The sequence below is a fragment of the Sinocyclocheilus rhinocerous genome, unplaced genomic scaffold (assembly GCF_001515625.1).
Source record: "Sinocyclocheilus rhinocerous isolate Xijiao unplaced genomic scaffold, SAMN03320098_v1.1 scaffold662, whole genome shotgun sequence".
NCBI lineage: Eukaryota > Metazoa > Chordata > Actinopteri > Cypriniformes > Cyprinidae > Sinocyclocheilus > Sinocyclocheilus rhinocerous.
This window is the reverse complement of record NW_015639782.1, coordinates 2,824,860-2,837,185: the sequence shown is the minus strand read 5'-3', so window position 1 is coordinate 2,837,185 and position 12,326 is coordinate 2,824,860. Positions and strand designations below refer to the sequence as shown.

The following is a 12,326-nucleotide window of genomic DNA, read 5'->3' as shown; positions in this document are numbered from 1 at the left end:
AAGAGCACCAGTTTGCTTTTCATGCACTGTATAGCCTATACAGGGCTCCAGACTCATTCTTCCCACTGGTCGCTCTTTTGCGACGAACTTTCTCAGGTGGTAGCAGGAGCACGTGTTTTTTTTTTTTTGCTACAACATGGGATTAGTCATTGCATGCTGATGAACTTTTATCATAGTTCAAAGTTATATGGAAATGAAAGTGGTTAACATTCAACCCGTTCTTTTTCATCATCAGTAGTATTATTTGTGATTTGAATTTTGTGAAGGGGAGTTCCTCTTTTGCTGTGTTATAAGCCTGGCTTCGGATGCTTTCACTTTCGATTTCGGGATCTTGTTGTCACGTTTTACAATAAAAGATAATTGTCTGTTTTGCTTACATCTGTACCTTTCACTTTTTAAGACTAATTGTTATTTTTAATTAAAAAGCACAACAACAATAAAACAGTCAGATACAATGACAAACTAGCTTACAAAACGTTTATTAACAAAAACGAATAAGACGAGGCATGGCATATCTCATATGCAACAGAAATGGCAGCATATGAGTTGAACAACGCGGTGGTCGCGTCAGTGCGACTGCTCACAAAATTCAGTCACACAGGCAGAAAAAATGGTCGCAGTCTGGAGTCCTGCAATTAATAGTAAATATAGCCAAAACAGGTTATTATTATTTTTTATATGAATAATAAAATACATTTAAGGAAAACTCGCCCACTCTATTTTGTAATATTCTTTAATTTTGTAGTCCATATGAAAAGGTATATTTCTATTAAAAGCACGTCCATGTGGAGATGGCGAGTCAGCGTCGGCATTCGGCAACTTCATTTGCACCCGACACTGACTCAGAAAGCGTTTATTAATAAATAATTAAAATGTCTTCTTTTCCCCCCGACACATTCATAATCATTTTGCCGGTGCTTTGAGGCAATTGCTTTATGCGCGAGCTTGAGCGCGAAATAGCCTAATACGCCTGCCTATACATTAATATAACGTGCAACTAGTTGACTAGAAAAATCTTTAGTCGGGGGCAGGCCTACTTAGCACAAGGAAGTGCTCCATTTTTAAAATAAAATGCTATAATGACATTACGAAAAGTGCGACAGCTGCGTCGTTATAGCATTGCACAAGTTATGCATGCATAAGGAGTCCAATTTTTTTTTATTTTTTTTTTTATGATCATCTTAATTATTAAATACAATTGGCTATAGCATGTATATAATTGATTCCAGGAAAAAATCTGTAGGGGCGCTATGGGGGTGCTTTTAACTTTCTTGGGGGTGCTGAAGCACCTGCTAGCACCTCCTTAGCGCCACCCATGGCTGTTATTTATGCTTCTGGAACAAAAAAATAAATAAACAAAAAAAAAAAAAAGAGAGAGAAAGAAAATCTTTCTGCCAGAGGCTTGGAACAGTCCTTTGTGATAATCAATGGTGTGTTGAACCAGAAGAGGAAAAAGAGAGATCCCGTTTCAAGAAATAAGATATCTAAGCCATCCACAGATCTCTTTACAGGCCTTAGCTCCCTAAAAAAGCCAAAGAAGCTCCACTTGTGATATAGATCATCCTAGGGCTAACGGCTGACCTCATTCAGATTTCCATATTTATGATCTCAGAGAAGACAAGCTGGAGGCATACATTAAAACTCAAGGTTGAATTTGAATGTGAAGCCAGTCGTGCTAGTTCGCTTTACTAAGGCATTGCATTCCAGGACGGCTAGGAGCAGAAATCCTAGGAGAGCGCAGGATTGTGGGAACAAGAAAGTAAATTTGCTTAACTGAACTGAATTGTAATTGAGCTTTTTAAAGGTAAATTCTGTAGTTTAATGCTAAGCTAAAATGTTTTACAAATAAACAAATACACTGTGTTTTTGTGAAGAGTCATCTGAACGGTGTTTAGGATGAAGATGGCACGCATAATAGCTTTTTATACAAAGTGTTTTAATGATGTATTTCACCGTATTGAAACGACGTGAACTGCAGTGTCACTAAATGTTGGAGAGCGAAAATTAAACAATGAAACACTTATTTTCATGGTTTACTAGATTAAACAGAGATAATCAGTACCTTTACGGCCGAAGAAGCAGAAAAGGTCTTAAGCCAGAAGACCGAAAGACTGACAAAGGCAAAAAACGAGCGTAAACATCAGTACAGCATACTCAAGGTGGACAGATTTGATGACTGAGACCAAGTTGCTTCAATTTTGCTGGGACAGATAAAGGAATTAATTGTGCAGACCACACTCTAAAACTCACTAGGGTTTTTGTAATAAAATTCTGATCTCTGTACTTAAAAGTACACAAAGAACAGTGAAGCTAACGTTAGCTAAAGAACTAATGAATGCCCCTTTAATGTCTAAATCGGTCTTAATGAAATCTGAATTTTCAAATTTAACATGTGAATGACTCCCTTTCTCCATCTTCCATTCTGGAACAAAACAAATAAGCTGTAAATCAGCTAAACATGACCAATTAGAACTTGTGAAAAGTGGGTCAGTTCTATAGGATGTGTATTGAACTAAACTTATTTTGATACATGACCTATGACAGAATTTGTCAACTCAACTGAAAACTGTTAACACTTTTACATGGTCAGTAATGTGCTAGGCTAGCCAGTGGAAATTTCCCAACATTTAGGAAAGCAAGGTCTTGTGACCTTTATTCAGGGATGTGACTGCAATGTAAACACAATGATGCTGGGGTGTGTACACTGACAACATGAGAACTGGATAGAAAGACAGATTCTGAGAGATAAAACTGGTGGAAAACATCTAATGGGTTCAAATCGATAGCAATTGATAATCTAAAACAAACATAATGGCATGGTGAGCTGAGATATGCCTCACCTCTAGAATATGATCTCCAGGAGCTAGCTTGCCATCCCGAGCAGCCAGTGAAGCACGCACAATCTCCTGGATGACAATGTTGCCCAAGGGTGTGTCCTTCCCTCCTACTATACGCAATCCCAGATCCTCGTCTGGATCCTCTCGAAACAGCTCCACCACAGTCGCCTCTGCCACAAGACTGGACCTCAGAGGGGTGTCTGGGAATCCAAAAGACCATCAGGAACCTGATTTACAAATGCTTAAAAACTTCTAAGTAGTTCAACATATGGCAGAAACACAAGCAGTTTGTTCGTGGCAGCTTTGGAATGAGTCATTTACTTAAGGAAGCACACAAACGTAGGATGTAATATTCCCATGAAATATTAAGAGAGTTGCTAAGTGACTTTATGACTAACAGCATTTCCATTAATCCAGATGACAGATCCAAACTCCCCCCAGGTGTTTTAGAGCTTTAATCAGAAAAAAAGTTGATGTAAATCTCTATGTGTATACATGTTCTCAGACAGTGACGATCGTTGGTTTTAATGCCATAATTTATTTTGATGCAATATTAATAACATCCTGACACATCCTGGTTATGTTCTCACAGGATAAAGGGGCCACATGAAAGATTCCCTCTGTTTTGGTTTACCCAGTAGGTAAACCAAGGCTGCAAATCAATTTCCTCTGCTTTTCACTGTCTGTGCTACACTCTTCTCACCTTAACTCCTAAACTACCACAAATCGAAAACATGTTACGTAATTAAAAAAAAAAAACACCAAGAATGTGCTTTATTCTTTTCTAAATCTAATCCTTACCAGGTGGTGTACAGTACAGAAAAAGAGATATTATACAAATACTATATATGTAAAGAGACAGCGATATTGAAATTTTAGCTGTTACCAATAAAATTATAATAATTTTCATGCTATAATCAATAACCAACATTACAATTATTTTACCTAAATTCATTAAAAATAAAACACTAAAAGCAAAAAAAAGTGATTTTAAATGAAATAAAATGCTAAATAAAACAAAAAATGTTATATTTATTTATTGTGTTATTGTGTGTTCGCTACAGAATGTTAAAGTTTAAAGGGGTCATATGATGCTTTTTTAAAGATCATTATTTTGTGTATTTGGTGTAACAGAATATGTTGACATGCTTTAATGTTAAAAAAACACATTATTTTTCAAATACTGTACATTGTTGTAGGTCCTCTATGCCCCGCCTCTCTCAAACGCTTCGTTTTCTACAAAGCCCCCTCCTTTGACAAGCGCAGTCCGCTCTGATTGGCCAGCTGACCCAGTGCACTGTGATTGGCCGAACACCGCAAGCACTCATCGGAAATGTAACGCCCCTTACCATAATCGCGAGCTTCATCTTTCAAAATAAATGCAAAGACAGAGCCCGAAAGGGGAACAGAGTCCCGTGACAGACACAGTGATGAAGCTGGTATGTGTTTGCAGTACACAAGCCACGGTTAAGACAGCTGACTCCACTGTGATGTGACCCCGTCTCTCTCTCTCTCTCTCTCTCTCACACACACACACACGATGCGCAAAACTCCGCATTTGAACAGTCAATAGCAAATACTTAAACTAATAACAAAACAGTAGCTGATTCAGAAGCGCCAGATTATCATAGCAAAGTCAGAATTACCTCCTCTCCTAGGTTCACGAAACGGTCGTCCATAAAATGCATTGCTGTTCTGTTGTAAGTAATCTTAAAGATTCCTAAATGCATCTACTTCCGGAAGGCCAAATAAAGTGATTTTGCTTTCGCCTAGAAACACACAGCGTCTCCCTGACATGCTGCTTCAACACTAACTGCGGTTACTGAAACCACGCCTTCTTTCTTTGCGTGCACATTTGGGCACATTATGCAAATATTCCCACATAGTGACCTAGATATGTGGGGGCGTGTTAGAACGAGCCGTTTTAGGGGGGCGTGGCAGAGTCTTAACTTTGATAAAGAATATCTCTTTGGTTTTGAGACTTTAGTCTTTGCAACTTCAGGGATCTTATCTATTCACGAACAGCTTGTAACACTCCAAAGAGAAAGGAAAACTTTAAATTGCATCATATGACCCCTTTAAGTTTAGTGTTAGATGACAGCAAAGCTAATCTAGGGGAGGGGAAATATGCATGAACAATTAAATATCCAATACTGAAAGAAAGAAAGAAAGAAAGAAAGAAAGAAAACTGCAATATTGTCTGATAACCATTTTTGTACTGATATTACATAAAATTATGTATATACTCCTTATTTTAGTTAAATTTGGAATATCATAAATACAGCTAATGCTCATATGGTTTTGTAATAATATTTGATTGACAGGGTACAAGAAAAACTGAAAGTGCTGCTATACCATCTTCACCCTCTTCAAAGGCTGGATTGACCAGTCCAGGTTCTGAGGGTCCGCTGAGTTGACCTGTGCGTGCGATCGGGGTAGACTTGGCGTCAGCTAAATCTCCATCTGATTTGCTTCCCTTTAACTCTTTCCAGGAGGGTCTCTTTTTTCTCTCCGCCTCTTCCCTGAGTCGTCTGAATGCAGGACATCTGAGAAAGAGAGAATTGGAGCACACTGAGTCAGAGAGAACTTCTGCATCATTACTCAGTGGTCTGCTCTTAATTAACCTACAAGACATCCATTACCAGATGGCAGCAGCAGTAACTAAAAATATCCTAAACATGCACCAATGCTGACTACTGCTCTGGATCTGCCATATTCAGGAGTCAGCAGAAAACAGCAGCAAAAAACAAATCAATGCTTAATCGGTTCAGTGCAAAGCTACATAGCATTTATCTATTAAAGATGAACATCCTCAGGGAGTGTGAATTCTCAGTACAGAAACAAGAGGAGCTATGCAGATGAAGACTCAAACAGGTTCTGCTGCATTGCAGGGATGTAGATGGTACAGGTTAGGGTTGGGCCGATAGACGATGCCATCGTCCATCGCCGATGGCTGATAGATATCACGATGTTGAGCCGGCATCGTGATTCCACCCCCCGCGGAATACCCCCCACAATCCGCCGCATCCCAATACCGTGTTCGGAAAGAAAATGATGTGTATACGGAACCCCTAAAGGGAATAAATACGAGATGGGACATGGGAGGAAAATATATATTTCAATATTTTCCCTCGCAGTTATATCATTGGGTAATTATACTAGCCTACATATATTTCGGGCATCAGGGAGCCGCTATACCTGGCATTGAAACTGCTTTTGAATGCACGATGGCTTTTTAGTTTCACTTTCGAGATTGGCGATTGCACGTAGTCTGTTTATACTATGGAGCGGCAGTACTTACCACACATTTTACAAGATTAGATGTTTGTCAGTGGTGCACAGGATCTGCAAATCATTCGCCATCGTCTTCAGCCATCTCTCCTTACTCTGTTTATGTGGTAAGTGAAATTGTATTTACTGTAATGTAACAGGCAACCTTTACACAGTGTCTACACCGCACCGTGCCGCATCAGCTAAAGTCTGTCTGGACCGTTGAAAATCATTTGAAATTTGTGTCAGCAGGTCATAAATATAATGCGGCAGCAGTTTACTGTCTGGGATTTGTCGTGTCTCACCGCGCCACATCCAGTGTAGACAGACAGCATCACTGATTATAATATAATTATTATACAAGTTCTATACACTGATCTATATATAATGAATCTCTATTATAGATCAGTGGTTATATAGTATTTTGCCACGCCGCTCGTAAAAATAGTATTTTTATAGTATTTTTTTTAATTCAGTGAATCAAACATTGAGTGAATTCTTGTGAGCAAGGTTGAACTCTTAATACTGCCTTAATCCTTTAACTTTACAGGCAAAAATTAAACGTCAACTCCCATGTGTTTCTGGCAGAGGTGACGACGAGGCTGAACTATCTGCACACATTCTATAGTAATCACTCATGTAATTCCTAATTAACTCCATTATGTAAAATAGAGTCACCCAGTTCTTTCAGCAGTCGGTCCACTCATGTCTATTCTTTAATCCTGCTCAGCTCTCTCAAATCTCTCTGTTCACATGAAACCTGGATAAGTGGAATTCCACAAATGTAATCTCTTAATGGCTACATGTGCATGTTTATCAACAGACTTCTCATAACTGATTCAATTTCATTTCTACATGATATCTGCATTATCTATGTCTATTTCTCTTTGACTTTATGCTATGTTGCTCTAGTGATATGTAAACATTTCCTTTGTGGCACGCACTAACCTGTTGTGAAGATGGGGCTGCAGCTCGCAGCGTTGCATGCTCTGCTGGCACTCGCTGTGGAATGGGCACAGCACGGCCAGTTTGTCCAGCAGGTTGCGCACCAGAAGGCTGGAGGCACGGCATTGCTGCAGCTGAAGCCTCTGGCGGTCGACGGGACAGAAGTCCTGGTCGTGCAGAAAGTTGCTGAGGCATTGGAAGCAGTACGTGTGGCCACATGGCGTGTCCATGGGCTGCAACAGAGGCTGCAGGCAGATGTGGCACACCAGCTCGTCATCCACCTCATCCTGATATTCAAACAGGTGACTGTCCCGACCATCATGACACTGCCCACATTCCTTACACACCCGCGCCCACGTTATGCCACCCGCCGGTGGAGACTCCTTGGGCTCTGTCATGGCCTGAAGAAGTTAAGCTGGACGTCCACAGGGCTGGAGAGCTTATGCCACTTTCTCAGCTTGCAAACTCTACATCAGCTTCATCAGATGAGAAGCAATCAAATATTTCCAATCCAGAAAGAGAACAAACTACTAGCCGCTTCATCTACACCCAAGTTTCTGTTGGAAAAAAAGAACAAAGGAAAACTGAAGCTCACGTCAAGCATTCTTTTTTGGGCTCATGCCGGCTGGACAGGAAATGACATGGATCCACTTAACCACAACAATATGGGAAGGGGGCTGCAGCTGTATCCTTTCCACGAGTTTCCTTCCTCAACAGCAATCTGAGTTTGGCTAACTATCACTGTTCAAGTCATTAAAACAGTTAAGCTCTGTGAAATGACAGGAGGGCAGCAGTCAATATTCACCTACTAGGGCGAACAAAGAAGCTGCTCAGAAAAAAAGAGCAAGAACTCAAAATGAATAGTGTAGAAATTACAAGCTTGTTGTTAATGACTTCATGCCCGATCAGTAAAAGGCCACTTCCCTCTGTGAACCACATAATCTCTGCTAAATCCATCTACAATGAAACCTTGTGTATCGTAACCTTAAATAAACTACATTCACGATGTCATGTGGTGTGACTCCCTGAACACTCAAAAAAGTTTATATGAATTAATAATTCAATATTATTATTATTTTTTTAAATTAATAATAATAATAACAAAAACACTTTTAACCTTGAATAATATATTTGACTTTAAATTTAGTGCATGTTTTTTAAATTAGATTTTTCCTTTTATTTATTGTGGGCACTCATGTCAGTGACCCTCATAATGATACTACAAAATTTCTTTTTTAGAATACCATAAATACATAATGATAACACTACACCAAAACTACCATTCAATACAAACAATTAATAACAATGCAATGACACAATTAACAACCAGCATTTCAATGGATGAGCAAAACAAACACACCATCCGCCATGAATGTGAGGTAGTAAATCTCAATCATTAATTCCAACCCACCTCAGATGCTGGCAGTGCAGTCAGACTCCCAGCAGCCACTGCATGAAAACAAGAAACTCAAGCCCAACAGCTGCGCTGGCCGCCTGCAGCCTGACTGAAACCAGAGCCCGTCATCTCAACTAGGGACAGAGTGTGTTTGTGCGTGTGAGTGTGTGTATGCAAGGACATGCAGTTAAAGGGGAGCTCAACAGAGAAACGTTCAGAGTCCGGCTGTGTCGACCCAGGAGGAGGGGTTGAGAGCGTGTTGTATGCGTGTGTGTGTGTGTGTCAGGGGACGAGGGGGAGTGTAGACTGCTGATGTGGTACTAGTACAGGCAGAGCATTCTAAGAACTAAGCTCAACCTAGTTCCTCTGGCCAGTTACACAGTGAGTTATGCGTGTGTGTGTTTTCCAAGGTTAAGCAGAAAATATTTCTCTCCCTCACTGACCTCCTTCATATTCTACAGATAAATGAATGGACATAACCCAGCGAGCGCAATAATTAACACAAAATCAGTGATTCACAACCCAAAAAAATTACCACTGCATTTAAATAAGGGGCAAGTCAAGTAGAATTCATTTATCATTCTAAAGCTAAATAAAATATTTAACTGATATTATATATACGGGGTTTTCAAAATTTTAGATGCAACAGACCCCCAATATTATCAAATGTAATCGAGGGACCCCCATCCTAAAATTTAAAAAGCAGCTACATATTTCATGTATAAAGACACAGTTTATACTGGGAAAATTAATATTATAAATGTCTAAAAAATTATTTGGAAAATATTTCCATTACACTTTTTTCCTACCTATAGTACTCTATTGTTAGATGTATTATTTATTTATATCATTTTTTTTCCAGAATTTGTTTAATGTTATTTTTGTTATTTATATTTACATTTTCTACAATTGTTTTTATGTAAACTTTTCCACGGACCCTCTCATGGTATATATATTTAAATAAAGAAACTAGTATGTATGTACTAGTAAATATTTATATTTAATTGTGCTACTTTTACATTTGTTATCTTTTCCATCATCTAACAACACTCAAAGTTAAGCTTTTAAAACACTTTAAAATTTAATAAAATAATTTAGTTCACTGTTAAATGTAATCTTTTGCAAACATCAAAATATCCCATTTTCATACTGTACATTATCATGCTCTGATGCATACATTTTTTTAAAGTATTTAAAATGCCTGATTTTAAGTTTAATTACGGTTTCGGAGACAGTACAGAATTTTAATATCAGCCATTACATGAAAATAACTTGCCAGAATTTTAATATTGCAGCCCATGCAAGTTTAATACTACATACTGTAGAAAAATACTGATTGATGCTTGCCAGTGTAAAATTCATCACCACAATTCTAGGGTGGGCTAGGTCGCAACTCGCAACTATGATATTGACTGAATATATATAACAATATTTTCATCACAAGATATGGTTTGGGACCCTTCAATGAAAGTAAATATACACACTAAACGGTAAAAGTGCCTTAGTAAACACCACAAATTAAGAGCAGCCTTGATAAACATTCTAAAACACTCAGCCTTGTGGCTCAGTGATGTGTTTTGCAAGAATTACTTCCGCACTTGACCACTGAAGCTGTGACCCTGGCTAGGATAAATGGACTCACCCCATAGCCTCATGGCACAGCTTGTCAGTCTCTCCTGTCCCGTAATGACTTAGAGTTTGTGAACCTCTCAAAGTTGAATTCCACTACAAAACCTAACAAATCTAAGTCCACATACCTCCCTGAGTACACAATGTGTCACCTGTTTGTGTGCTAAACAGTCACTGAATGTGGACTGTTTCAAAGTCCATACAGTGTTTTCCAGATGTTAGGATTACCAGAGTGCTGATGTCATAAATTAGCATTATTCCTGTCCTGTCCACCACCTACAGAACAAATGGTAAATCAAAGAAAACGTGAACACCCAGTCTGAAATGCTCTCACCTACCCAATTCTAGCAGGGGCCATGAATCATTCCCTCAGACACACCCTTATAGAATAAATACACGGGCAATGGCACAGCCCCGACAGAATGACTTAGTTTGGAAAGTATGAAAATATACCACTGTATATAGTCACCTGGAGTTTTTCTTCACTGAAGGCAGCTGATTAAACATTGTCTACTCTAACCATTAATACTTGCACTGCCTCTAATCAACATTTTAGGCCTTAAAGAGGCAGTTCACCCAAAAATGAAAACCGTTTCATCATTTACTCCCCCTCATGTCATTCCAAACCTTCCTTTTTATGTGGAACACAAAAGGAATAAGGAGACATAATGATAGGGAATGACAGCTTCAGTCATCATTCACTTTCACCGCATCTGTACGCTGTCAACATCTTGTTCTGTGTTCCACAGAAGAAGAAAGTCATACTGTACAAGACTGAAATAACATGAAGTAAATGACGACAGAATTTACATTTTCTGGATGAACGATCCATTTAATGTTAGAACAAGTGTGAACAACAAGTAGAACAACACACTTTCTCTTCTACAAGAATAAACAAGCCATCTAAAAAATACACACCACAAGCAAACAACCAGAAGAATGGGACAAAGAAAGTACAACATGCATCATATTTGCTTACTTTTGGAAGTCTGTTGCAGTTGTTTATTCTGAAAGGAAACTCCACCTTCTGGAGGGGGGTAAATTGATCCTTTTTATAGAATCATAAGCTAATTTTAACAGCATGCTTTAATTGCTTACTTTTGGAAGTCTGTTGCAGTTGTTTATTCTGAAAGGAGACTCCACCTTCTGGAGGGGGGTAAATTGATCCTTTTTATAGAATCATAAGCTAATTTTAACAGCATGCTTTACAACATACAATATGTTTTACTTTAATACAGCATATCATCTGATATAAAATATTTGACTTTTCTAACCTTCTGAATCGGTCTACGTGGTCTGCCTCTGACCTACACGTTGCAGGTAGATGTGACACACGAGAAAGAAGAAGCCATAAATCATTCATCAATCAGCTGACAGGAGATTCTGATGGTATCCTGGATAACCTAGTGCCCTTGAATTACATGTTGGGCAAAGAAGCAATACAAATAACGCACGTGTTTCTTTGTGTAACTCAGCCTAGTTACCTTTATCTTAACAACGTACCCAACCTGCTAAACCCACCTACAATGTGTTCGAGCTGACCTGTTATGAAAGAAGCGCTGTAATGTTCGCTTTACTGTCCTTTTAACCTTCATTCATTCACATTCAATGATAATAAGGCAACAACAGTAGCTTACAGATGAAGTTAAAGCAAATATTGTGAGATTAGTGTGTCGTGTATGAAATGAGACGCGTTGGATGTTTCGCGCTCAAGACCGAAACTAGTCTTACCTGTGCGGATTCCGGAAGTAATAAAACAAAGACGCGGTCGAAATATAAAACATCAGCCGTCTTCACGTCGTCTAAATTCCAAAATATGAGTATCTCATCATTTCCTTTACCGTGTTTTAATACCTGGACAACACGGCAGGTATTAATAAATGGTAGGCGACGCAATAAGCATGCGTTTCAGACAAACAAGTCGGATCTGACGCTTTCACAGGAAGTTTGCGCAGGTAGAGAATAAATTTACCTTTGGACTCAGAGCGTGGTGGACAAGTGCAAATGTGTGTAACGCGGGAAAAAATACTGAATTTGGGAAATGCAAAAATACTGAAATGTGAAGTCGGGATAATTTTTAAACGTTGTTTATACAATTTTATAAAGTTTATACAATGCACAGTAAAGCACTTTTCAGTTTGCGCCAGTGGCTGGGCATGTTGTCACACTGTATGGCTAAGCTGCCACAATGCTAATAAACAGTCAATTATAGCAACATTTAAACTTTAACATATTTATAAAACACCAAG

At 38.7% G+C, this 12,326-nt stretch overlaps 1 protein-coding gene across 4 annotated transcripts in view; it reads right to left on the bottom strand.

Annotated features, from left to right (window-relative positions):
• The window catches only part of LOC107751992 (ligand of Numb protein X 2-like), a 19,652-nt gene extending 7,620 nt beyond the window's left edge, over positions 1 to 12,032 (bottom strand). Inside the window, exons 1-4 of one of the 4 annotated variants that reach the window (XM_016567812.1) lie at positions 11,809 to 12,032; positions 7,056 to 7,609; positions 5,193 to 5,383; positions 2,841 to 3,037 (exon numbers count right to left, since the gene is read on the bottom strand). In XM_016567812.1, coding sequence (XP_016423298.1) covers positions 2,841 to 3,037; positions 5,193 to 5,383; positions 7,056 to 7,450 — 783 coding nt within the window. In that variant the 5' untranslated portion in view covers positions 7,451 to 7,609; positions 11,809 to 12,032. Of the gene's footprint in view, positions 1 to 2,840; positions 3,038 to 5,192; positions 5,384 to 7,055; positions 7,610 to 8,463; positions 8,996 to 10,090; positions 10,144 to 11,808 lie in introns of those variants that run through there. The other 3 variants (XM_016567814.1, XM_016567813.1, XM_016567815.1) reach the window with 3 other exon arrangements.
• Between the last annotated feature and the right edge of the window lie 294 nt (positions 12,033 to 12,326).